The sequence below is a fragment of the Apodemus sylvaticus genome, chromosome 20, assembly GCF_947179515.1.
Source record: "Apodemus sylvaticus chromosome 20, mApoSyl1.1, whole genome shotgun sequence".
NCBI classification, from domain to species: domain Eukaryota; kingdom Metazoa; phylum Chordata; class Mammalia; order Rodentia; family Muridae; genus Apodemus; species Apodemus sylvaticus.
In genome coordinates this window covers 45,573,545-45,600,114 of record NC_067491.1, presented here as the reverse complement: position 1 = coordinate 45,600,114, position 26,570 = coordinate 45,573,545, and the positions used below count along the sequence as shown (strand labels likewise).

The 26,570-nt window shown below is 42.9% G+C and overlaps 1 protein-coding gene across 2 annotated transcripts; it reads right to left on the bottom strand.

Moving 5' to 3' along the window:
• Positions 1-22,412, bottom strand: Actr6 (actin related protein 6). 2 transcript variants are annotated; one of them, XM_052165564.1, is made up of 11 exons: positions 22,278-22,412; positions 19,023-19,140; positions 18,251-18,319; positions 16,121-16,244; positions 14,901-15,036; positions 14,735-14,791; positions 14,194-14,292; positions 14,023-14,101; positions 6,272-6,443; positions 3,492-3,630; positions 1-588 (listed from the first exon to the last, which is right to left on the bottom strand). In XM_052165564.1, exons 1-11 carry the CDS (start codon positions 22,343-22,345, stop codon positions 459-461), a joined length of 1,191 nt encoding a protein of 396 aa, XP_052021524.1. In that variant the 5' UTR covers positions 22,346-22,412; the 3' UTR covers positions 1-458. The 2 variants fall into 2 exon arrangements, with proteins under 2 accessions (XP_052021524.1, XP_052021525.1); XM_052165565.1 differs by lacking the exons at positions 19,023-19,140; positions 22,278-22,412 and having other exon boundaries at positions 2-588; positions 18,238-18,321.
• Positions 22,413-26,570: the final 4,158 nt, after the last annotated feature.

Below are 26,570 nucleotides of genomic sequence, written 5' to 3'. Positions count from 1 at the left end.
ATGTACAAATAAAAATAACAAACTTTAAATAAAATACTTGGTTTTAAGACAGCAAAATCTTGACAGTCTGTAAATACTTTAGCTAGACACAGTCGAAACTACACAAAGTATCTTCTAAGGAAAACTGATGGGTGAGATATTCAGATTTGTGTTTTCAAGTATGAAGAATTAAACATTTGCTCTTTCACTTTCTCATGAAAAATAATCTATTCTCAGGAAGAGAATAAGTATCGTTTAGTAGTCTACATTTAGTAGAAACTACTAAATGAAACCCGGCTGAATGACAGTTATTGCTCACTGCAATAACTGACGTAAGAAGCCTGCGCACAGAAGCCATGACTCAGAATGTTTACATAAGTCCAAGACTTTATCTTACGATGAATAGTAACATAGATCTTAACCTCCTTTAAAAGGAACTTTGAAATAAACTTTCCAAGACCCTCATTCAGAAATATTTCTTAAATATCAAATTTCTCTTCACAGACACTATGTCCGTTTTCTTCATAATCTTCTCTTGTAACCACCATATCTTCGAAGTCATCGTTCTCGGATATCAACTTGCCACCTTCCCAGGAGTAAGTGATAGGGCTGAAACAGACACGTGACCGCACAAGTGAGCCCAGCCGCCGCCGGCTGCAGAGCAAGTCAATTATGAACTGAACAGCCGGAAGCTCTGCTCAACTCAATGCAACTCCACTTAAGGTCTAGAGATGAGCTCCTCCTCACTGGTACAAACAGTGGGTTTGTTCTTCCCCTCTGGGCCCTACACAGGACCCCTCTATTTAACTGAAGACAGCAGCACATAAACAGAAGCTGTAGACGAGTAAAGGGGAAAATGTTCCAACTCCAGACCTAAAGTGATGATATATTAACCATTCTCACAGAAGCAATGGACCAGCTGGCTAAGATGGGAACAGAAGATTCTAAGCCAGCTAGCAGCTGTGGCTGCTATAAAACAATGCTGATAATGCCACTGTACTACTGTACCAGACAATAGGTACAGCCAACCAACGGAAGCATGCAATGGGCTTTGCTGACCACAGCTACGCCTGCTTTGTGCTAAGTTCTAAGCTTTCCCAGCTGAGATCAAAACAGGCGAAGAGTACTGTCCTTACACACTGCATTTGCAGCCTTTTATTAACAGGCTTATTTATATCTTTGTATCTGTACCTGTATGGTTTTTTTTTCTGGAAGGAAAAATGCACATTATGATTCCTTGAATTAAAGAACAATAGTGAATCGTTTCAGTCCCTTGGCCTCAGGCATGTATGCACAAGGTAAAAACCCAAGGTCAGGAAGTATATGAATATTGCGGCTGACAAAAATTATTCCAGCATTTAACAATTCCTTAATCCTTTGAAAGATTTCGATAAGGATTTAATTTAAAGGTTAACTTAAAAAATGTTAAACTTTACTAGCTACAAATGGACGTTGTATAGGTGGTTCATATCTGTGACCCCAGCACTAGCAGCACAGGCACAATGATTGTCAGTTTGGGTCTGTTGGGACTACATAACAAGCAACACCAGGTCTCAAATAAACAAAAAGGAAAATTAAAAATGATATAGATAAGGACCTTGTATTAATTACTATTGACCTTGAAAAATACTACTTTAGTGTAAATTTAAATTTAAACAGAATAGGATCTCATTTGTAACTCTGCCACTAACACTAGGCAATCTTTTAGTTAAGAACTCCCGATTTGACCATGGTGTGGTGGCTGGGCCTTTAATCCTAGCACTCAGGAGGCAGAGGCAGAGCAATTTGAGGCTATTGTAGTCTCAGACCAGCCAGAGAGACTATCTCAAAGAAACAAATAAAAGAGAACTCCTATTTCCGAGAGGTGTGGTAGTTAGCTTACAGTGTTAGTTCTGGCTGCCTAAGCCTTTCATCATGAGTTTCATTCCTGGGACCCAGGTAAAGGTGGACGGGGACACCAACTCCACAGGGTTGTCCCCTGACCTCTACACACACGTCCCCAACCCCGCACACCACACACATACAGTAACACTAAAATGAAAGCTCTTTGGCTCAGGTGATGTAACGGGGCTTTACTCCGGTCCCTGCTGTAAACTGAGCATGTAAAGAGAGCATGGGCCTTCTCTCTCCAACAGCCAATGCAAACTCGGAGTAGGATGCTCTTTCAGCACACTCCTATGGCTCTAAAGACCTGCCTTAACTTTTACAGCTTAGGATGGAATGATACTGTCTTTCTCATAAGAGGAGTAGGAGACATTAAACTTTTTCTCTCTCAGTTTTCTGAAACAGTCGCTGGCATTGAACTTCTGCTTTCCCCATCTCTAAATCCCCAAAGCTGTGGTTACGGACAAGCACCACACTGAGACCCCCCAACTCTATTTTTAGACCCCAGCAATTATCTTAGCACTGAGTCACTGAGTAACTTGCCTTTCGACCCTCAGCTTGAGACCTCTGGCCTCGAGAGATAGCCCACACAGTCCCAGGAAATGGCTCATCTGAAGACTGGCCCAATGTTTAACTATGCAATGCCCCAAGGATGTTTGCTCTAGATAATCTTTAACCTTCCTTAAGACTGAACTATTGCCTGGCTTGCTCATTCTGTGCTTCCCGTCCCGTGCATGATTGTATTCCACCCCTTGCCTTGTGATTTTTCCCTTTAATACCCCTGACTTGAGTTGCTCAGGGCCCACAGTCCTCTACCCCTGTGCAGTGTACGGCTGCGGACCCCAGAGCTCTGGAATAAAAATCCTCTTGCTAATTGCATCAAGACCGTTTCTCGAGAGTGATATGGGTGTCGCCTTCTGAGGCGTGGGGTGCTGGGGCACCCTCGGTTTTTTTGGGTCTTACAACACCACCATTTTAATAATAATAATAATAATAATAATAATAATAATAATAAACCAAACAAACAAGTCTAGTTAACTATAAAGGTTCACCAAAAACACTTAGAACTTAAAAAAAAAAAATTCCCAGGCCGGGCGGTGGTGGCACATGCCTTTTATCCCAGCACTTGGGAGGCAGAGGCAGGTGGATTTCTGAGTTCCAGGCCAGCCTGGTCTACAGAGTGAGTTCCAGGAAAGCCAGGGCTAGACAGAGAAACCCTGTCTCGAAAAAACAAACAAACAAAAAAACCCAAGGTGGCAGTGCCACTCTTAATAATTCAACTCTTAAACTTCTGTTCTTGAGAGATCCTATCTTGAGGTGGCACATCTAAGATAAATCTAGGAAGAGTTTGGCTTCTTTGTATATAAGGAGCCTGGGAAGCAGGGTGGAGACACACGGAGAGCTCCTGCTGCTGAGCTCCCGTAGTGTGTCCACGCTGTGCCTGGCATGGAGCCTCTTCTACCCCACTCAGAAATCAAGATTTCAGCTTTGAAAGAAAGAGAACAAGGATCCCACTGGGGAATAAATGTGCCAGTCTCTATACTGAGTCTCGCCTTAACGTCACATCTCCCACAAGCCCCCTCCCTGCAAGCTGGCTTTCGCTGCCCTATACACCAACAAACACTTACTTCTCAGGCAACACGACAGAGACATCATAGTCAGTCGGTGTCAGGCAGCGAACTTCAGAGTAAACACGTTCTCTGAATCCCGGGAAAAGGGAATTTCCTCCCGTCAAAACGATGTTCTTAAAAAAATGTGGCTGCATTTCTTTAAAAGAAAAAAAGAAAGGAAAGAAGAGAAGAAAAACAGAGTTAGAAAATCTGCTTGTCTCTGGAAAGACCCAGCTGAGCGTGTGGGCGTGGCCAGGAAACCAAACACCCTGGGGCCCATCGCTAAGATTTCAAAATTTTTTCTTGTTTTTACTATGAAGACTTTGTTGCTGCTGGTTAAAACAAGGCCCCACTATATAGGACAGGAAGGTCTTGAACAGTAATCCCCCTGCCTCATTCCCTACAGTACTAGGATTACAGATCTGCCCCACCACCCGAGGCTGCATTTTAAGATTTACCACAAGGCAATAGTGAACACGGGTGGAGACACTAAGACAGTGAAAAGTGACCTCACGGGCCTTTAAAACAGAACATTTTAAGGTGGGTGAACTACTGGCTCCCAATTATATTTGCATGGAAGCCATATATAAATTAACTTTCTGCAGCAGAGTCTGAATCATAATTATCATTCTTCTTTCCTAAAATGAAGGGAATCTCTTTTCTAGAGATGAGATTATAAACTTTTGTAATAAAAAGGCCTTCCTCGGTATTTTTAACTTGCTAGTCCACATTTCTATGTTCTCACACTAAACAGATATATCTATTGCATGATGCAGACCTTTGATGAGGAAACACGTATAATCTATATGGCCTTTAAACAAAGAAGGCCGGCGTGAACAAGCACGCTAGGCATTATCAATTGTACCAGTATGAAAAACCTAGAGCACAACTGGAAAACCCAAGAAATAATGGGCACTGGCCATCCCAAGCCTACTTCTACTCATCAAGGTAAAGCTGCCCTGTGTTGATATTCTTTCTTCTTTCATTCTTTTCTTTCTTTCTTTTCTTTCATTCTTTTCCTTCCTTCCTTCCTTCCTTCCTTCCTTCCTTCCTTCCTTCCTTCCTTCCTTCCTTCCTTTGATTTTCGAGACAGGGTTTCTCTGTGTAGCCCTGGCTGTTCTGTAGACCAGGCTGGACTTGAACTCAGAAATTCGCCTGCCTCTGCCTCCCAAGTGCTGGGATCACAGGCATGTGCCACCACGCCTGGCTTTTTTTTTTTTTTTTTTTAAGGGAAGTAAAAACACTTTATGATAAAATTAAAGATTTACATGGAAAATATTTCACATAAACACGTTAAAATTGACAATTTTCATGGAAAATTAAAGAATAAAGTGGTAGACACGCAAAACATTGCTAAATTAATCAAAATATGGGATACAAACATTTTATGATAGAATTGAAGATTTACATGGAAAATATTTCTGATAAAATTGTAGAAAAACGTAGAAAACCTGTGTTGCTACTATACGTCATGACTACAACTACATATAAACTGTGAAGCAGGAGAACATCTGTGCAGTGGAATAGCAGGACTGACTTTGTTCTCAGTGAGGGGAAAGCGCACTGTGTGCACTACATGTCTTCTGGTGCCAAGACTGCTCCTTATAAAGAAGCAAAGGCTGGAGAGATGGCTCTGTGGCCGAGAGAATTTACTGCTCTTCCAAAAATCCCCAGGTCATTTCCCATCCAGTGGTTTGAAACTGCCTGTGGCCCCTGCTCCAGGGTATCTTCTGGCTACTGAGGACCTCTGCATGCATGTGGCACACAAACTCAGACAGACCACACACACACACACACACAAATTTTATATATATATATATATATATATATATATATACCTTTACAGTAGGAAGACAGCATATGAATGTATTCTAAAACTCGAGGACACTTAAGAAAAATCCAGATGTCACTGTGAAACACTGTGCTCCAGTCATTTTGATTTTTTTATTACTGTGTGCATACCTATGTGCACATGCACACGATAGGGGAGGAACATTCTTGCACAGACCAAGCGCAGAGGTCAGAGGACAATTCTGTGACATTGGTTCTTTCCTTCCACCATTACGTAAGTTCTGGGGAATTAACTCAGGCGGTCAGGTTCATATACAAAGGCCAGAGCCATTTTCCTGTCTATCTTATTAGAGTACTTTAGACTGCTGGGTGGTGGTGGAGGCAGAGGCAGGCAGATCTGTGAAGTCGAGGCTACAGACTCAGGACAGCCAATGCTACACAGAGAAAGAGAAACCCTGTCTCGAAAAGCCAAAAAACAAAAGGAAAAAAAAGAGAAATAAAAAGTAATCCGGTCATTCTAAATATCACAGAATGAATAAATCAGCCTTACAAATTGCTGAAAAAGCAATCCATTAAAACCTCTAAATTTCAACTCTATGTAGATTTAGGTTAAAACTTTCAGTCAAGCCTTCTAGCACGCCCCTATAATTCTAATACTCAGGAGCTGAAGCAGGAAGATCCTGAGTTCTAAACCAGTCTGAGCTACATAGCAAAAATGTGCCTCAATCAATCAACCAATCAATCAATCAATATGTAAATAGACTTCTAAAATGAAGGCAGCAATTTAATACTTAAGGAAAGAAGATATATTCATGCTTAAATAGACTATAATGACTTTTTCCAAATATAATTTATGATCCAGAACAAATCAAACAAGAATTATTTAAATGCATTATAGGATCTGGAAATTTCTGCCAATAATATAGATTTTATTTTTTTAGATTACTTACAAACAGTACTTTTCAAAACTGTTTCTCTTTAACACTTTATTCTGACCTTCAACGTACCTTCAGGTAGGTTCTGAATTGAATAGACAATGGCTTCTGGGATCCCCATCTCCTGAATGCCAATGTCAGAGGGGTTAAAGAGTATTTCTGGAACAGCGAATCTCTCGTTGGCAAGGCGAAGAATCTGTTCCCCAGATTTATACTTCCCACTCAGCACCATCTCTTCTCTGGGCTTAAAGCAAAGTAGAGAGAGTTTAAGCTACATTACCTTGTTCATATGACAAATAGTAATTAGAAAATATCTAATACTAGTAACTACCTTATTTGAAGTCTTATGATTCTCAAAAGTTAGAAAATGTGTTTCCTTTCCTGATGCCATAGCATACAAATAAAAATTATCTTAAGGTAAAGGCAGGCAAATCTCTGTGAATGTGAGGACAGCCTAGGCTAAATAATGAGTTCCAGAACAGGTGTAGGGGTGGGTGGAGGAGAGTTGCCTCCAAAAAAAACAGGAAAAGAAAAGAAAGGAAAGGAAAGGAAAGGAAAGGAAAGGAAAGGAAAGGAAAGGAAAGGAAAGGAAAGGAAAGGAAAGGAAAGGAAAGAAAAGAAATGGTCCTATGGCAATCTCGCCCTACAGACAGTCTACCAGCTATACTCTGCATTTTTTTTTTCGAGACAGGGTTTCTCTGTATAGACCTGGCTGTCACTCTGTAGACCAGGCTGGCCTCGAACTCAGAAATCCGCCTGCCTCTGCCTCCCAGAGTGCTGGGATTTTACAGGCGTGTGCCACCAACGCCCAGCTATACTCTGCATTTTTGAAAGAAAGGAAAGGAGACCGCAGAAGAGGAGTTGACCTGTAGTTGTACAGTGATTCCATTGCTAAATAAAGAAGATGCAGTAATAGTATCTGCTCTCCTGTGTTCCCACCCCATCTAGCTCTTCCCTTACTTCAGAAGTGACCATGTGATGAAGCCACACTCGCACATGTGGCCGTCACGATCCAGTTGGTGGCCCTACGCCCATGCACGCATGGGCAGCACTAAGTAGACTTGGTTAAAACAAGCACAGCTTCTTCTGTTAGGAAGGAAAACTGGTGGTCAGAGTAGGGAGGCACAGGAGAGGAAGGACAGAGGGTCAGGGTAGGGAGGCAGAGGAGAGGAAGAACAGAGGGTCAGGGTAGGGAGGCAGAGGAGAGGAAGGACAGAGAGTCAGGGTAGGGAGGCAGAGGAGAGGAAGGACAGAGGGTCAGGGCAGGGAGGCACAGGAGAGGAAGGACAGAGGGTCGGGGCAGGGAGGCACAGGAGAGGAAGGTTAGAGAGTCAGGGTAGGGAGGCAGAGGAGAGGAAGGACAGAGGGTCAGGGTAGGGAGGCAGAGGAGAGGAAGGACAGGGTCAGGGTAGGGAGGCAGAGGAGAGGAAGGACAGGGTCAGGGTAGGGAGGCACAGAAGAGGAAGGACAGAGAGTCAGGGTAGGGAGGCAGAGGAGAGGAAGGACAGGGTCAGGGTAGGGAGGCACAGGAGAGGAAGGACAGAGAGTCAGGGTAGGGAGGCACAGGAGAGGAAGAACAGAGGGTCAGGGTAGGGAGGCAGAGGAGAGGAAGGACAGAGGGTCAGGGTAGGGAGGCAGAGGAGAGGAAGGACAGAGAGTCAGGGTAGGGAGGCAGAGGAGAGGAAGGACAGAGGGTCAGGGTAGGGAGGCAGAGGAGAGGAAGGACAGAGGGTCAGGGTAGGGAGGCAGAGGAGAGGAAGAACAGAGGGTCAGGGTAGGGAGGCAGAGGAGAGGAAGAACAGAGGGTCAGGGCAGGGAGGCACATGAGAGGAAGGACAGAGGGTCAGGGCAGGGAGGCACAGGAGAGGAAGAACAGAGGGTCAGGGTAGGGAGGCAGAGGAGAGGAAGGACAGAGAGTCAGGGTAGGGAGGCAGAGGAGAGGAAGGACAGAGGGTCAGGGTAGGGAGGCAGAGGAGAGGAAGGACAGAGGGTCAGGGTAGGGAGGCACAGGAGAGGAAGAACAGAGGGTCAGGGTAGGGAGGCAGAGGAGAGGAAGGACAGGGTCAGGGTAGGGAGGCAGAGGAGAGGAAGGACAGAGGGTCAGGGTAGGGAGACAGAGGAGAGGAAGGACAGAGGGTCAGGGTAGGGAGGCAGAGGAGAGGAAGGACAGAGGGTCAGGGTAGGGAGGCAGAGGAGAGGAAGGACAGAGGGTCAGGGTAGGGAGGCACAGGAGAGGAAGGACAGAGGGTCTGAAAGGCATTAAATGCACGTGTGAAACTCTCAAACCATAAAAAATCCATTTCCAAAGAACTAAGCAAAGGCGCGCTTTACATTCCTGAAATGTCCCCTTTAACGCCAACTGCATTGGGTCTATAGCGCAAACACAAACTGTACATGATCAAGCCTGTTCTCTCTGCTCGCCTACCAGTCAGTGAGCTGGGATCCACATCAGTAGACGAAGTTCCTGCTCAGGCTTACAGTCACTATTCCCTATAGATCCAGCTACGGTCACTCACTTCATCCAGCTGACAGATGCAGTTTTCCACCACAACACACCCAAAATAAGTGAAAATGTTTGTATTACGAATGACTAATGCGCTGGGCAGTGGTGGCGCACACCTGTGATACCAGCACTTTGGAGGTAGAGGCAGGCAGATTTCTGAGTTCAGGGGCAGCCTGGTCTACAGAGTGAGTTCCAGGATAGCCAGGGCTACACAGAGAAACCCTGTCTCGAAAAAACAAAACAAAACAAAACGAATGAGTAATGTATGTGAATATACACATATATGTGCAAGTATACACACACACATATATGCAAGTACATACACACACACACGTTTCCTTAACACACATGTAGTTCTCCCTAACCTATGGCGTTCATCACATAGTACACCACACTGTCCACTGTATATGGTGGGTATTCAGTACCCTCCTGGGCAGTGGCATGCACAATGACACAGTGCCATTGACTGCACTAGACATTTTATGTAGTGTTCCACAAGTCTCACACAGCACTAACAACAGGCATGCTGTCTTTCATTCACAGTATAATTAGGCTCAGGAAGGTCACGTGTCTTATTCAAGGTCTATCATACCAGCCCAAAGCACACCGTAAATATGCCCAGACACTATAGCCTGGGTACGAATGATTCAGCTTGCTATCATTTGGGAACACTCTGTTCATAGGATAAATTTTAAACAAAACGTTCCAGATCATTATATAATATTTCCAGGAAAACAAAGAAAGTATAAATAAAAGTCACATCTAACCCAATTAAATAATTGTTGTAGTAAGAAAAATTGTATTATTCTCCATAGAAGAAGTAGCATCCTGTTTTAGGTAAAATGGAAAAGATTCCCTATAAATTTACTAATTAACTTACAACTGACATTATGCCTGTATTTAGTTAGAGTTTCATTGCTGTGAGGAGACACCATGCCCAAGGCAGCTCTTATAAAAGTTAACATTTCATTGGGGCTGGCTTACAATTTCAGAGGTCAGTTCAGTATCATCATGGCAGGAAGCATGGCAGCATGCAGGCAGACACAGTGCTGGAGAAGGAGCTGAGAGTTTACATCTTGATCCAAGGGCAGCCAGAAGGACATTGGCTTCCACAGGCAGTCAGGAGAAGAGTCTGGATCACAATGGCCAGACTTGAGCATATATATGAGACCTCAAAGCACTGTTTCCACAGTGACACACTTCCTCTAGCAAGGCCACGCCTCCTCCACTAAGGCCACACTTTCTAATGGTGTCACTTCCCATGGGTCAAGCGTGTTCAAACCACCGCAGCCTGGTATGGTGCATACACCTGTAATCTCAACACGTGGGAGGTTGAAGCAGAAGAAATGTACAAGTCTGAGGTTAGCCCAGATTACAGTATGAGACCTTGTTCAAAGGAAAAAAGGAAAAAAAAGAAGAAAAGGAAAAAAGGCACACACTAAACTGAGTAAAGGATAGTTCATGTTTTCAATTCTGGAAAAATACCTGAGGCCAGTACAAACTGAAGGACATTAAAGGTTTACGGCTGTTTAAAGCCCTGATTTACAGATGATGGCCAGGCTGACTGGCCAAATATCTAACCAGGGAAAAGAGCCAGCACTCGGTGTCCTCGCTGAAAGTCAGCACAAATGCCATTAGTCATTAAGATGTAATCTGGAAGCACAAGGAGTTTCTGTTTTCAAGGGTACAATTCCAAAGCCTGTTTTTAGACATAGGCAAGCGAAGGAATTTAGAAGGATGTGAGAAGCTGGTCAGAGAAGCTTCTGTGATTTACTGAATTCAATGGCCCTCAGACATTTATTTCCAGTACATTAAAGAAACTGTCAGTTTGTGTTATAATGGTTCTGCAGAAAGTGGTTATCACTAAAGATAAAGGAATATTCTCAATTTAGGTCTGACAATTTATACTTTACCAGGCACCCTCTTTCTGAGAAGAAGTAAAATTAGAATTTCTGTTGTTTGTCCAGTGATATTATAGATCTTATTTCTCTATTTGTTGTTAGTGTTCCTTTTATTAGCAGGAGAAAAATCAAGGCTTTATATTTCCCAAGCATTCCTGACTAATGTATCACGGTTCAAATCAACACTATCCTAAGTGTGGTGGCTTAAACAGGATGGCCCACACAGACTCATAGATTGAATGCTTTGTCACCAAGGAGTGGCGCTACTGGGAGGTGTGGCCTTGTCAGAGGGAGTGTGCCACTGCAGGTGGCTTCGGGGGTCTCAGATGCTGAAGCCAGGCCCAGTGTCTCTCTCTTCCTGCTGCCTGCTGATCCAGAGGCAGATCTCTCAGCTCCCTCTCCAGGACCAGGTGTGCCACCATGTTTCCTACCAGGATGATAACAGGCTTACTGTAAGCCAGCCCCAGTCAAAAACTTTCCTTTATGAGTTACTTCAGTCTCTTCACAGCAACAGAAACCCTAACTAAGATACAAAGTATCACAGACATTTTTGTCATTTTATGCAAGAGTGTTTTTCCTAATGTCATAAATATGTCTTTGTTTTCCTAGCAGGAAACAACAAAATCAAGTATTAAAGCACCCAAAAAATTTTAAATTAAGCTTACTACATATACAGCTTTCATATAAATGACTAAACATGATTGTACGTAAGGCATAAAAATTTAAATTTATCAATAAAGAGTAAAATATTCTTTTTAAAAATATACTTAATATAATAGCTCATTTAGTAAAATTCAACTAACTTTTTAAAAAAATATTTATTTATTATTATATGTAAGTACACTGTAGCTGTCTTCAGACACCCCAGAAGAGGACGTCAGATCTCATTATGGATGGTTGTGAGCCACCATGTGGTTGCTGGGATTTGAACTCAGGACCTTTGGAAGAACAGTCAGTGCTCTGAACCACTGAGCCATCTCTCCAGTCCCCTCAATTAACTTTTTATGTGGTCATCTGGTAAGGCGTGCAGCGCGCATGAAAGCCCTTGATGGTCAGTGTGAGGCGCCTAGGAAGCAGAGTGACTGTGAGGAGTAGATGGAGCCGGGTAAATGCGAAGCTACAGACACTGCCAGGTAAAGGAGCGATGCTGCAATGCCCGGGGAACTGGCCATGCAGTCCCCTCAAGGGCCAGGCTTGCAATGGCAAAGCCTCCTTCTGATCCATCTGAGCCTAATGATCGGTCAGTGTGCACAAAGCCCAGCAGCTATGGCTTCCTCCCCTCAGATGTTTCCAACCTGGGGCTGCTGTAACAGATCCTCCTACTGACCTTGTCCCCGCAGAGCTGAGCTACAGATTGCTTCACTCCCCTGCCATGCCCACTCAGGTCAAGGCGCCAAGCTATGCAGGCCAAAGCCAAGAAGTCTGTATGAAGCTAAAGAGATTCAAGCTCCTACTCGACTGTTCGCAAGGTCAGATCAACGAAAATCTCCTGGCAGCCTTAATGCCACCTGCTTCTTGTGCTGTGACTAACGGTCACATGACTGTCTGTATGTCACCTCCCGCCCTGCCTCTCCCCCAGCACAGAGAGCAAACACTGGTCAACTGTGAGGACGACCTCACTGATGCTGGCTCACTGGTGCCGATCTGAGAAATCAAGGAAGAAATGGACAGAACTCAGAAGATCATGTCTGATAATCTAATGGCATGCCACTCACGTGGAGGGAAACGTCCTTAAAGAAAGATTCCTAGGTGGCTGTCCATTATGCAGCAAAAACATTTAAGTTTTCTGACTTAGGAACTCCTGGGAAGAAGAATGGGAACCACACAGATTTTAATGACTCCAGTCGGGAGAGACTAGACATCACTGTGACATGATGCAGGCGCCATCCCTGCAGAACTGACAGCTTTACCACTGTCATGTTCCCCACTGCACCTCTTATCACCACTCGATACACATTATAATTGGATACAAAATGTGCAGATGGCCAAGCATGTCTAATGAAGACAGCTCTGCAGTCAAAATGTTTGGGGCGATTTTCCTTCCTGAATTTGGATGTGTATTTCTCCTCTACAATAGGAAAAAACCAAAAGATCTCAGGTATGCTAAATACAAATACTTCCATAAAATGCAAATACCCATTACACAGCTTGATGCAACTTGACAAATAAATTATCATGTCTTTTAAACTCCAATGCTCATCACTCACATAATCTTTCGAAACTATATAAAACTACGCTATTGTTGCTGAATTCTAAATAAGGTATTCCATATGCCCTGAAAGTATACACCCCTTTCTACAGATTATTTCTTATTAAACATTACATTTTGGGGCAGAGCCATACTAGTCATGTAGCGCTGCACTACTTTCATTACTGCTTATTATATGAATATATTATTAGATGTTTAGGCTGTTGCCAGTTTCTCACAGTTCTAAATGAATACTATCATGTCTCCTTACATTTATGTATGTATGTATGTATGTATGCATGTATGTATATAATGTATACAAGTACACTGTAGCTATCTTCAGAAGAGGGCTGCAGATCCCACTACAGATGGCTGTGAGCCACCACATCATTGCTGGGAATTGAACTCAGGACTTCTACAAGAGCAGTCAGCGCTCTTAACCACTGAGCCATCTTTCCAGCCCACCTCCTTACATTTCTGAATAGAAATTTTATATTGTTGGTGGTGGTGGTTTCTGTGTAGCTCCAGCTGTCCAGGAACTCACTCTGTAGACCAGGCTAGCCTCAAGCCCACATGATCTGTCTGTCCCTCCCTCCCTAGTGCTGGGATTAAAAGTATGTGCCACCACTGTTCAGTCTGAAATTTTTAATTTCCCAAGAGTCTTTATCAAGCCAGTAACTAGAAGGTCAGACTTCACATTTACCAACTCAGAAATGTCTTTTCCTGAGCTGATCAAAGACAAAGGGAAATTATCTTGACGATCAGGACAAACTGCTTCTTAACACTGGGAACATGCAGTGGCGTTTGTTCTCCACAACATTTTTAAGGTGAGACTTATTAAATTCCTCTACTTGTGCCTAAAGAATGGCTAGAAGGAAGGCAGGCATTGCAATACCCTGTCGATCTAGATAGATGTGAAATGCTTTACAATTCCAGTGAAGGGTGTCACTTAAGAAGATTGTATAAAGGATTTTGTTCTTAATCACCTTACAGAGTTTAGAGGGGTAGCTTAGTAACTAGGAGCAATGGCTGTTCTTCTAGAGGACCCAGGTTCGATTCCCAGCACTTCCACAGTGGCTCACAACTGTCAGTAACTCCAGTTCCAGGGAATCAGACACCTTCCTCTGGCCTTTGTGGGTACTGCACATGCATAGTGTACAGACATACATGTGTGCAAAATACCCACATACATCACATAAAAATAAAAAGCAAAAAGGAAATATAAAGTTACCTTACAAAAGCCCTTTTTAATTGTGCTAAAGTCAGGCAGAACATAGTCAATCATCACTGTATTGTCTTCTCCTTTTAACCTTAAAGACAAAGTAGAGATTGATGAAACTCCGTCATTGTTAACATCACCTGAAAATCAATTTCCCAAACAACGGATTACCACTGTACATACTTGGCAATGTCCATGTCTCTGTAGAAATCCTGAGAAACGTAGCACACGTCTTCTTTCACCTGATTGATCACATGAGTTTCATCCATCACGTGCAGCTGCCTAACAGAACAGAAATTTATATCATGGTGGCACACACCATGTGCATATACCAAACACACACACACACTTGCAATGCAGTTTATAAATGGATAAAATTTGAAATGAGCAGCAATTGAACATAACTTTAAAGTATCATTTAAATTATTTTTAAAGATTTATTATATATATATATATAAAATAAATATATATAAATATTTTTTTTCCTTGCATACATATCTGTTTACTTGTGTTCAGTCTCCAGAGACCAGAGAACTAGAGTTATGAACAGTTGCTAGCTTACATGTAGGTCCTGGAATCAAACCAGGGTCCTTTGGAAGTGCAGCCAGTGCTCTTAGCCTCTGAACCATCTTTCCAGCTCCCCCCCCCTTTTTTTTAAATTTAGCCAACCTCTAGCTGGGTATGGTGGCACCTCATCCTTCCCAAGTTCAAAGCCCAGTATTACCTGTAGGATATGATCTCTTTTAGATGGTTCGTTAAGAGCTTTCCGCCCACGTTTATCCTAAAATTAGAGAAATCAACTTTGGCTCAGTTATCACATATTTCATCCTAAGAAACAGCAGGAAGATGACGTAAAAGGAGAAAGAAAATAACATTTAAATGTCGCTCACCGAATAATTGCTTCTTTTTTCTTCTTGCTTCTACAGTAAGGAACAATGTGCGTGAAGGAATAGCCGCTGTCGACTATGATGCAGCACAGTTCAGAAGGGTTGTCTCGGAAATACCTGTGCGCGCTAAGAGCGCCAGCTGTTAGCAGGATGCAGAGGGGAAGATGAGACATCAGAAGAGGCTAGCACTTTAATAGAGAAAGGGAGCGAACTAGGCAAACAGAAAGGGCAGCAAAAAGCTGCCTTTAAGCGAGGTATAGAGGCGCACACCTTTGATCCCAGCACTCAGGGAGAGACAGGTGGAGTTCTAGGGCAGTGAGGGTTATATAGAGACCCTGTCTCTAAACAAAACACCCAACAACAAAACCACACAAACAGGCTACAGCAAAAAAAGCCTTTAATTAAAAAAAAAATACCTCTAAATTGTATGTATAATTGTCTGGGTTTTTTTAGACTTTATTTTTATTTATTTATTTTATTTATTTATTTATTTATTTTGGTTTTTCGAGACAGGGTTTCTCTGTGTAGTCCTGGCTGTCCTGGAACTCAGAAATCTGCCTGCCTCTGCCTGTACTGGGATTAAAGGCGTGTGGCACCACGCCCGGCTTAAGCCTTTGTCTGTGCATGTGAGTGCAGGTGCCTGCAGTGGCCAGAGCACTGGAGTTACTGTAGTTGAAGTCACCTGACATCGGTGCTGGAAAGCAAGCTGGGTCTTCTGTAAGGTGGTCTAAACCACTGAGCCATCTCTCCAGTCCCTTTATAACTATCTTAACATATCCATGTTTCAATGTTTAAAGGTCACACTTATGTGGTAGGTAGAGAAAGAAAAGAATGCAATCTTTTCCTTTTGTCACTGCAGGCTTTAATATGGAAGAAGGGACCAGAGACTGAAGCTAACCCTACGGTTTGGTGGAGCTGGAACTCACAGCTTAGCCTCTTTTTACTGGATAGCAGGCTTCTCACCAAGTCGCTTCGATTGGCCTTGTACTCAGACTGCAGTCCAGACAAACTGAATTCTCAATCCTCCCACCCCAGCCTCCCAAGCTGCCAGAATTACAGGCCTGTGCCACTAGGCTAAGCTAAAGTTCTATGCTTAAAACAACAATTCTGTGTTTTATATCCCTTGGGCCTAAGAGCTACCACCTAATTCTCAAGACCTTGAGTTCTTTACTCAACTTATAACCTTATTCATAATTTAATTTCAATAAAACCTTTTAACTTACCGTTTACTCTTAATACTGCTTGGAACTGATATTCTTCAAATAGGATTTCATTCATTGATTCTTGGATTGAAGTGAAGTTAAAATATGGTTCTGTTATAATAATATTAGTATCTAAAAAATCAACCTATAGGAGGAAAAAAAATCCCAAAAGTTTTATAATCTATAGTGATTATCAACAAAAATGTATATGTGTGTATGTAATAAACAAAATTATCTAATACTCACAATAAGAATACTGACTGTAATCCTCATTTAATACATGAACAGAGTTACAGAAAAACCTAAATGTTCTAGTCACTTAGGACCAGGCAGTGGTGGCACATGCCTGTAATCCCAGCACTCTGGGAGGCAAAGGCAGGCGGATTTCTGAGCTCGAGGCCAGCCTGGTCTACAGAGTGAGTTCCAGAACAGCCAGGGCTATACAGAGAATCCTTGTCTCGAAAAGCCAAATAAATAAATAAATAAATAAATAAATAAATTAAATAAATAAATAAATAAAATAAAATAGAGTAACTTAGGGTCATACTTAGGGTCTGAGCTTAAGAGAATCTAGTTGCAATCTTACCTTAATAAAATAAAAATTAACATGGGCTGGCCCAACTGTCAAACTGCTAAAGAGAAAAGTCAGCGCTGAAGCAACCCAAATAGGGTAGCCATATTGCTCTGTTATAAACAGGAAGAAGGCAGGAAGTTTCCAGAGGTCTTTCTGGAGGACTGTTACCTGCAGACTGTAACTCAGCAACATACACGGAGCCTTGTATGGTGTCTCATCCTTTGCCTTTTCTGTACTGGCAGTTCAAGGTTCAGGCCGTGGACTATGGACCCCTGAGAACAGCGCTCCCCCAGCCCCGCCACTGGGGGCTGTTCTTAGGAACGAGTTCTGACGCTGTCTACAAGCTTTACCCAGAGCTCCCTGTCTTCAGGGTTAGCCTGAGGGAAGGCGCCCAGGGTGCAGGGCTTCCTGGCAACCAGAAGCTCTCGGCTTCGTTTCTCCCCCAGGCTTCTTTCCTTCTAACATCATGGGTGACAGCTGGAGAGTTTTTCCATATCTTTGGAATAAGTTAAAATTTGACCATCCTTTCAGCTTGTTACACTATAGATAAGACATAAAATTTGGGGCTTGTGGGACTGTCCAGAGGTTAAGAGCACTGGGTGTTCTTCCAGGGAAGCCAGGTTCAAATCCCAGCCAGGGGATGTGCCACCCTCTTTAGCTGCTATGGGTACTACATGCCTGTGGTATACAGACATGTGTGCAGCGGAAATACCCACACACAAGGTAAAATAAATCAATCTACGGAAAATAATCACAGCATTCTTGGGATTGAAGACAGGGATCAAGTGGTTGGGGGGTCAAAAGTGCCTGCTGCTCTTCCAGAGGACTGGAATTCAGTTCTCAGCATCTACACCAGGCAGCTCACACCATCTGTAGCGCTAGCTCCAAAGAATCCAACACTTTCCATGGCTTCTGTGAGCACCTGCACACACGTGGCTCTCTCTAAAACATACACACACACACACACTTTTAAAAAAAATCTTCAAAAAAAAAAAAAAACCAACCAAAATTCTTGTACCAGTCATATTCAGATATGTAGGCACACATATCACTTTGGGAGACAGAATGGGGATGGTGTATGTCTGGTGATGGTGGAAATACTGGCCTGAGGGAGGATGTGGGTGACTGACGGAGGGGCACCCAGCACACAACATGCCAGGGTTTCATTCCCTAGCATACGCAGAAGAACAGCAGACGCAGGAAGTAAAAACTTAATAGTGAACTTCACAAAGATTATCTGTACTGCACTTAGTTTCCAACCTGGAGGTTTTATTAGTTATGTTTCCTAAATATTCAGAAGATCATACACCTTTAATACCAGCACCCAGGCAGAGTTCCAGGCTGCTCAGTTCTATATAGCAAGTTCTAGCCTGGCCAGGACAACTCGGAAAGACTCTTTCTCCAAAAGTAAATAAATAAAATCTAGGAAATCTATATCCAAGTGCCTTACATACATGCAACTATATGTTCATAATGTTTACAAATATTATACACACAAGTTCATAAATGTAAGTCCCCATTTTTTCATTTGAATTAAAACACAGAAATAGATTTTAATACATACTCTAACTTGTTACCTGATACATTTCTTTTCCAAAGAGATAATCCCAAACTTGTCGTTGGACATCCCAATTCACCAGGTATCCCTAAAATAAAACAAACAAAAACAAAATGAAAACTTAATATCAAGGCTATTGTAGTAACTGTTAAACACGAGACGGAGAGCAAGATGGCTCAGGGAGTAAAGGAGCCCGCCTCACAGGCCTGGCAGCCTGAGTCCCATCCCCAGAGCTGACAGACAGATAAAAGAGAAGAGCCAACTCGACAAGGCTGTCCCTGGCGGCCACACGCAAGCCCTGGGATGGCACGCTCATATCACTCACTCACAAACACACACACACACACACACACACACACACACACCTAAAAATAAGTACCTTTCAATTTAGGCTTATAGGCTGAAGAAATGGCTCATCTGCCACAGGCGCCAGCTGCACAGATCTGACGGTGCAAGTTTGATCCCCAGGAGCATCAGTGGCTCACAGACTTTTACTCTTAGCACTCCTACTGGAGAGATGGGTGGGGGAGACAGAAGAGTCTCCAGAAGTTGGAGAGGCAGCTAGCCTACAGTACACGGCATGCTGGCAGAAACAAGACCCTGCTTCAACAGGGTAGAAAGTGAGAACTCCAGAAAGTTGTATGCTAACCCTATCCCTGAGACACACATATATGCATACCACACACACACACAGACACACCACACCACCACCACCACCACCACCACCACCACCACCACCACCACACAAATTATAGGCTTATAATATTAGAAATGAACCATAATTAGATTACCTTTTGAAAAGGAAGGATGTAAAAGAGTCCTGAAGGGTCTTTTATTTCATCGATCTGGTTAGCAGTAAATGTCTTAAGACGTGCTGTTTTGGATCTGAACTGACAATTGGGAATAACCCTGGATGCAAAGAAATAAAGAATTACCTTCCAGGTACTTAGTCCCTAAAAGGTACATTTCGGGCGGTGGTGGCGCACGCCTGTAATCCCAGCACTCTGGGAGGCAGAGGCAGGCGGATTTCTGAGTTCGAGGCCAGCCTGGTCTACAGAGTGAGTTCCAGGACAGCCAGGGCTATACAGAGAAACCCTGTCTCGAAAAAAACCAAATCTAAAAAAACAAACAAACAAAAAAAGACTACTGCATTCACAAACTAGCATTTCTCACCATCTCTGGGTAACTACGACAACACTTTTGGGTTGCTGGGTTCAAGGTGCTGGTTGGTGTTCAACCCTGAACCCTTGTCTTTCTCAGAGGATCCTAAAGAACTCTTGGGGTGGGTGTGGTTGCCTTTCTTTTCCCTTTTTATTTTAAGGTATTTGGAGTAAGCAACAACAACAACAACAACAACAACAACAAAAAGCTTATTGCAAATTCAAGAATCTGATCCCTGCAACAGGAAGTTCAAAAGTAAAGAACAGAAAATAAATATAAATATCAGCTGTTGTACTAACTATTTTATAACCACAAGTTAGTACAGAGGCTGCACTGTGGAAAAACCACAGTGAAGACTGACAAAGAAATGTTCCCTTAGCAAGACTGAAGGTCATAGTCTCCGGCAGTCCTAATTTCTAGCTACTTTCCCCCTCAAACTTTAAGGTAGACATTCTTAATGCCAAGTTCAAAATTTTGGCATACCATGCCACAGAAGACAAAGTTAAGAACTACTTGCACTACCTTTAAAGATGGATGCCGGCCTACATGAGCTCACAATCTAGACAGGAAGTCAGACCACACCACACCCACACGGATACACACACACACACACACACACACACACACACACACACACACACACATATACATACACACACGCCGTGATACTAAGATGATGCCATAAAAATGTTGCACCTTCTTTCACTTACTATACACCTGCAACTTTTTCTTTTTCTATTTTTCTTTTCTTTTTCGGCCTGTTTAAATGTTCTTGGAAGGTCTGATTTTAAGATCAGCATGGGCTGGGCGCAGGGTAGTATTGCCTGTAATCCCAGATATTTGGGCACTTGAGGAAAGACCACCACTGGAGCCAGGAGCTGGAAACTGGCCTGTGAGATATTGCCTCTCAGAAGAAAGGGGTGCGGCTCGGTGATAAAGCGCACGCTTAAGGACCTAGCTTTGATCCTAACGCCACAGTTAAAAGAAGCCACCCTGCTGTCAATCACACTAATGCCTTCTGATATACAAGAGTTTGCTACTCTTGACTAATTTACCTTGCTTCCCTTCACACATTTGATTTTGCTAACTATACATGGTGTCTACGAATAATCTTAAGGTGCCTTTACTTAGTCTTCAGAATTATATCTCTAAATAATTCCTCAAGTGCTAACAAACCGTCGTCAAAGAACACGAACAGGATACATACTGATGAAATGTTCTCAAGAAGAAAGTAACAATTTATAGGCACCTTCTCGGTTTCTTTTTTGTTGTCTTTTTATACTTAATACAATTTTTAATTTTAAATATGTTTTGATCATTCTTCCCCTTCTCCGAGTCCTTCCAGATCTCCAGCCCTTCCTTCCCCACCCAATTTTAAGTTCTTTATCAAAAACAACTCCCCCAAAAAGCAATACAACAAAATCCCCCCAAAACAAGAACACAAAATAACTCCCCCCAAAAAAACCCACACAACTATAACCAAATAAAAGCACACATACAAAAACAACAATAACAACAACAACAACAAACTTGTGAAGTCTATTATATGTTGGTCAACTACACCTGAATGTGAGGCCTGTCCTGGAGTGGGTGACATACCCAGCTTCACTCAATTGGAGGAAAGTTACTTTCCCTCTCCCAGCAGGCATAAAGGATAATTCAGTTGTTAACCTTTATTCTAGTGGCTAGGTTTTCATTCATTCATTCATTCATTCATTCATTCATTCATTCATTTCTTTTTGTTGTTGCTGTTTTGTTTTGTTTTGTTTTGTTTTTCGAGACAGGGTTTCTCTGTATAGCCCTGGCTGTCCTAGAACTCACTCTGTAGACCAGGCTAGCCTTGAATTCAGAAATCTGGCTGCCTCTGCCTCCCAAGTGCTGGGATTAAAGGCCTGCAAGACCATCGCCCGGCTTGTTATATTTTTTTAAAGAAATAAATGAATGGCAAGGCGGTGGTGGCGCTCGCCTTTAATCCCAGCACTTGGGAGCCAGAGGCACACGGATTTCTGAGTTTGAGGCCAGACTGGTCTACAGAGTGAGTTTCAGGACAGCCAGGGCCACACAGAGAAACCCTGTCTCGAAACCCAACCCCCCTTCCCCCCCCCCAAAGAAAAAAGAACGAAAGAAAAAAAATTTCAGTCAAATGCCCACTGAATCCTGAAGTAGTTGCTTTCAGCTGTAATCCTAACACTCAGGAGGAGGTGGAGGCAGGAGGATCTGAAGTTTAAGGTGATCCTGGATTACACGCCGTGCTGCAAGGCAGCAGCGGGTGTAGCTCTGCGGGAAGGTACTATGCAAGATCCTAGGTTTCAGATCTAGCACTGAGAAAAGTCTACTATTTATTCAAACATACATTTTACAAAACACATCTTAAGATGCCACCGTGGCGTTCCCGATTTTACCAACCAGGTTATTCAAGTTGTTTCCCTAATGCCCTCAAACTTCCTGGGCCCTAATAATGTGGGTTTTACAATTTGGAAGGTTGGGGGGCACTGACCCTTTTGAGGATCCGATGAAAACCTATAATTGTGTTCCTCTAAATGTTCCTCTAAAGGCGAACGTGCCCAACACGTTGCCCACTATTTCTGAATCTCATAAACTTTGGTCCCCACCAGTCAATCTCGAGAAATCTATTTCCCGTTACCAAACGAAACATACATTCCACTTCCGGAGCCCCGCAGCCCCAAACAAAAATCAAATCAATTTCAGTTCAAAGCATCAAACCAACCACCCAAACAACCCAGCTCTAGATAAGAGCATCCTCCACTGAGGCTAGAGCCGCGCGATGGCGTCTGTGGATTACTTAACTCTGTGGATCACGCAAACACAGCCTGTCAAAACAAAAACCGTACATGTCCTGTCCCTCGGGAACGACGACCACTTACGAGACACTGTCATGGCTGTAACCGATTTTGGCGTTGTAAGCTCCGTTATCCAGAACTAAGGTCGTCATTTCGGCCCCTACCACGCTGCAGCCGAGCGGCTTTCCCACTGTTTGGGCCGCCTCTGCTTAGGCGTCTTCCGGTACTCTATGGTTGATGGGGGCGTGGCCGTAGCATAAACTTCCGGTTACCCTGACAACGGAGTACGCCGGAAGTCTAGCAGCGGAGCAGCCTTTCCTGTCCTTGTATCCAGTTCCCAAGCGCGTCTTTTTTTCGGTGGCTGCGACATTCCATAGTAGAAACTGCTAAGTACTTTATCTCTCTTGTTTTTCTTTACTGCGCACATTGGCGAATGAGAGCTTCTTGTGAGCCGTTTGGTGGGCTGCGCTGCGTGTATCCGAATAGAGTTGTTAAGACACTCCTAGCCTTGAAGAATTGAGTACAAAACCATACGCATCATGGAACTGGATACGAGGTCTCTTCAGCCTCACCTTCATTTCCTGGCACTCGTCATTTGTAGGACTTGGTCACAATAAATTATGTATGTGCTGTGTTGTTATCTGCGTTGTGCTTTAACTTATTTGTACACTCTCCAACGAATCCCCCGTCTACTTGTTTCTCCAGCATTTATTTATGTATCCTATCTACAAAGGACTTCTTGACATCTGATATGTTCCCTGGCTGTTCTGACTCCTGGAATTAGGTATCCTCCCTGGGTGTTTCTGTACCATGGAGGGCTTGTGCTTCATAATGTTAAGAAAAGGAATTTTGGAGCCGAGCGTAGTGGCACGTGCCTTTAATCCCAGCACTCGAGAGAGAGCGGCAGGTGGATCTCTGGGTGTTCAAAACCAACCTGGTTTACATAGGACAGCCAGAGATACATAATACAGACAGCCTGTCGCAAAATGTTTTACTGGAATCTAGACTCTGATACAAAATAATCTCAGGGAATGAATCTGATAAAAATGAATGCATAAAGAGTAAGCTGTTCCGCTCTCTTTACACATATTAACTAGGGTTTAAAATTCCAGGAGATAAAGAGCTAATGGCATAGCCTTCTAAATTTAAACTGTGACTATAACATTAAAAAATGTTTAAGCAACTTAATCATCCTTGGGTTATCTCAATTATAAAATAAAGTAATATGACTCACAATATGGTTTAGAATGGTTTGATATTAGTGCTTCTCAGTCAAGCACCTACCTGTCAATAGATACTGTTATCATCTTTTTAGTTTGCTTAATATTTATTTTGAGATAAGGTTTAACATAGCCCAGGCCGGCTTCAAATTTACTATATAAAAGAGTGCTCTTGAACTTGGGATAGTTCTGTCTCCACCTGCAGGAGTTCTGGAGTTACAGGCCTGTGACACCTTGCCTGGATTGTCTGGTACTGAGGACAAAAATCCAGGGCTTCGTGTACCTTCTGTCAACCTGCCTGTCAAACTTCTTCAAATCAGGCAGCGTATTCTTTTGATATCTATATTGATTTAGATTAAAAAGTTAATTAGGGTCGGGCAGTACTGGTGCATGCCTTTAATCCCAGCACTGCTGGGGGAAGAAGGTGTGGCAGCTGGATCTCTGAGTTTGAGACCAGCTTGGTCTACAGAGCTAGTTCCAGGACAGCTGGGGCTACACTGAAATCCTGTCTTGAAACCAACAACCAACCAACCAACCAAAAAAAAGCTAATAAGAGTGCGGGGATGAAGCTTAATGGTGGAGTGCTTTCTTTCTTTCTTCTTTCTTTCTATCTTTCTTTTCTTCCTTTCTTCCTTTCTTCCTTTCTTTCTTTCTAAGATTTATTTTATTTACATGAGTACACTCTAGCTGTTTCCAGACAGCACCAGAAGAGGGCATCAGATCCTTTTATAGATGTTTGTGAGCCACCATGTGGTTGCTGGGAATTGAACTCAGGGCCTTTGGAAGAGCAGACAGTGCTCTTAACCACTGAACCATCTCTCCAGCCCTGGTGGAGTTCTTTCTTAACATATTCAAGGGATCTGGGTTCTAATCTCTAGTACTATAAATAAAAGTAAAACCTTTCTGATTGTCTAAAGTTAATTCTGACCAACATCAACATTTGATTTTATCCAATTCAGTTAGTAAGGTGGTAATTAGTCAGGCTGAGGCAGGATGATCACCTGCTCTGGCCCAACCTGGGATACATATCAAGGCTAGGGATGGTACTACTTGTAGAGTTCTACTCTCAAAACCAGTAAAATAAAAGCTTGCCCAAAACAACAACAAAGTGATCAGTTCTTTTTCTGCAGTCAAGCGACACAGCTCTTTTAAATTTTCTATCACACAGCAACCATCGTTTCTATTTGTTTCTCATCGTTAAACTACGCTTTTTCTATCCTGTTTCTTCTTCTGTGCATCTTTCTTATTTAAACATTGTTTTGGCGTTCCTCGCCTTTTACGTGCTTTTTGAACAAGATTATTCTTGTTCTTGACTTTAGTTTTTATTGAATAAGATACTTCCTAAACCAGAAATTCCTATCTAAATTGTTTCCACCCCCAAATCCTGAGAATGCCTAAATGTAACACTGCATACTTATTGTCTTTCTATGCTGTTCCACCGCTGTACTCTTCTCAGTGATTGGTGTTCCTCCAAGTTCCACCGCGTGCTCCAAGCTCCACCCACTGCTCCAAGCTCCACCCACTGCTCCAAGCTCCACCCACTGCTCCAAGCTGGACTCTGCAGTCACTGTCAACTCTGACTAAATCTCTGGAATCTGTGATTGATCTTGCTTGCTTACCGTTTGCCTGAAACAATGTCACCACCTTCTCGGTGCCCTTCCTGCCTCCGTTCTCTTTTCTCCTCTAAAATGAAAGCATAATTATTAGTAAATATTTTTTATAAATCAGAAATCTGGTTAGCCTCCTGTCATGGTTTATATTGACTGCCAACTCCACAAGATATAGAATCATCCAGGAGACAGATTTCCATGCATGTATGTGAGAGGTTATTCTAGTTTGGTTAATTGTGTTATAAAGACCCCAAATAACTTCCCAGACTGAAATGATTAATTGCTTCCTGATCCCTGACTGTGGAGACCTTGTGACCACTTGCCTCCATCCCCTGCCACCGTGACTTTCCCTGTCATGATGACACCCTACAACTGTGAGCCAGATATGGCCACTTTCCTCCTTAAGAGAATTTGGTCAGGTATTGCATACAGCAATGAAAAGGTAAGTAATACAGATTATTGGTACCAAGAAGTGGGACTGTTCCTATGATAACAGTAGCCATGTATTCCTAGGGCTTTGGAACTGCTTTGCAAGAAGAATGAAAAGGCGGCGGCAGCGAGCAAGAAAAGCAAGAGAAGAGACAGTATTTCTGGAGGAGTGGGTTTTTAAAGGAAAAAGGGCAGGGAGTCTGTGTGTTGGTAAATCCGGACTGGGCATACAACCCAAATAATGAATTTTTAAAAATTTTTTTTCCAAATAATGAATTTTAATGGTTGGAACTTGGTGTTTTTGTCTCAGGAATGAGTCAATGGCCAAATCATGGAATAGACCTTTGGGGGTGGGGGAGAGGTAGCCTTAGAAATGTAACAGGATTTGGCTAGGGAGAGGAAAAGGGGTATAAGAGCAAAACCTGGCTACAGTATTTGGTATGGCCTGATAGAGCCCCTTCAGTGTGGATTGTTAAAAGAATAATGGAATGGATACATTGTGCTCTGCTAGACGCCATGAGCTGTGGGGACAAGGGACAGAAGGTTAAGATTTAAAGGTGACTGCCATGTTCACAAAAGATAGTTTGTATTGATTGCTAACATAATAGGATCTAGACGCCCCTTAGAGACAAATCTCTTGGCATGGATGTAAAAGATTTTCTGCATTAGACTGACGGAGGTCTGAAGACCCACTCTGTCAGACTGAATAAAAACAAACAGAGCAAGCGAGCTGACAAAAGCATTCATTGCACTCTGCTTCCTGCCTAGAGATACTATGTGACCCCTGCCTATAGATGCTGAGATTATAGATACTATGTGACCCCTGCCTATAGATGCTGAGATTATAGATACTATGTGACCCCTGCCTATAGATGCTGAGATTATAGATACTATGTGACCCCTGCCTATAGATGCTGAGATTATAGATACTATGTGACCCCTGCCTAAAGATGCTGAGATGATAGATACTATGTGACCCCTGCCTAAAGATGCTGAGATGATAGATACTATGTGATCCCTGCCTAAAGATGCTGAGATGATAGATACTATGTGACCCCTGCCTAAAGATGCTGAGATGATAGATACTATGTGACCCCTGCCTAAAAATGCTGAGATTA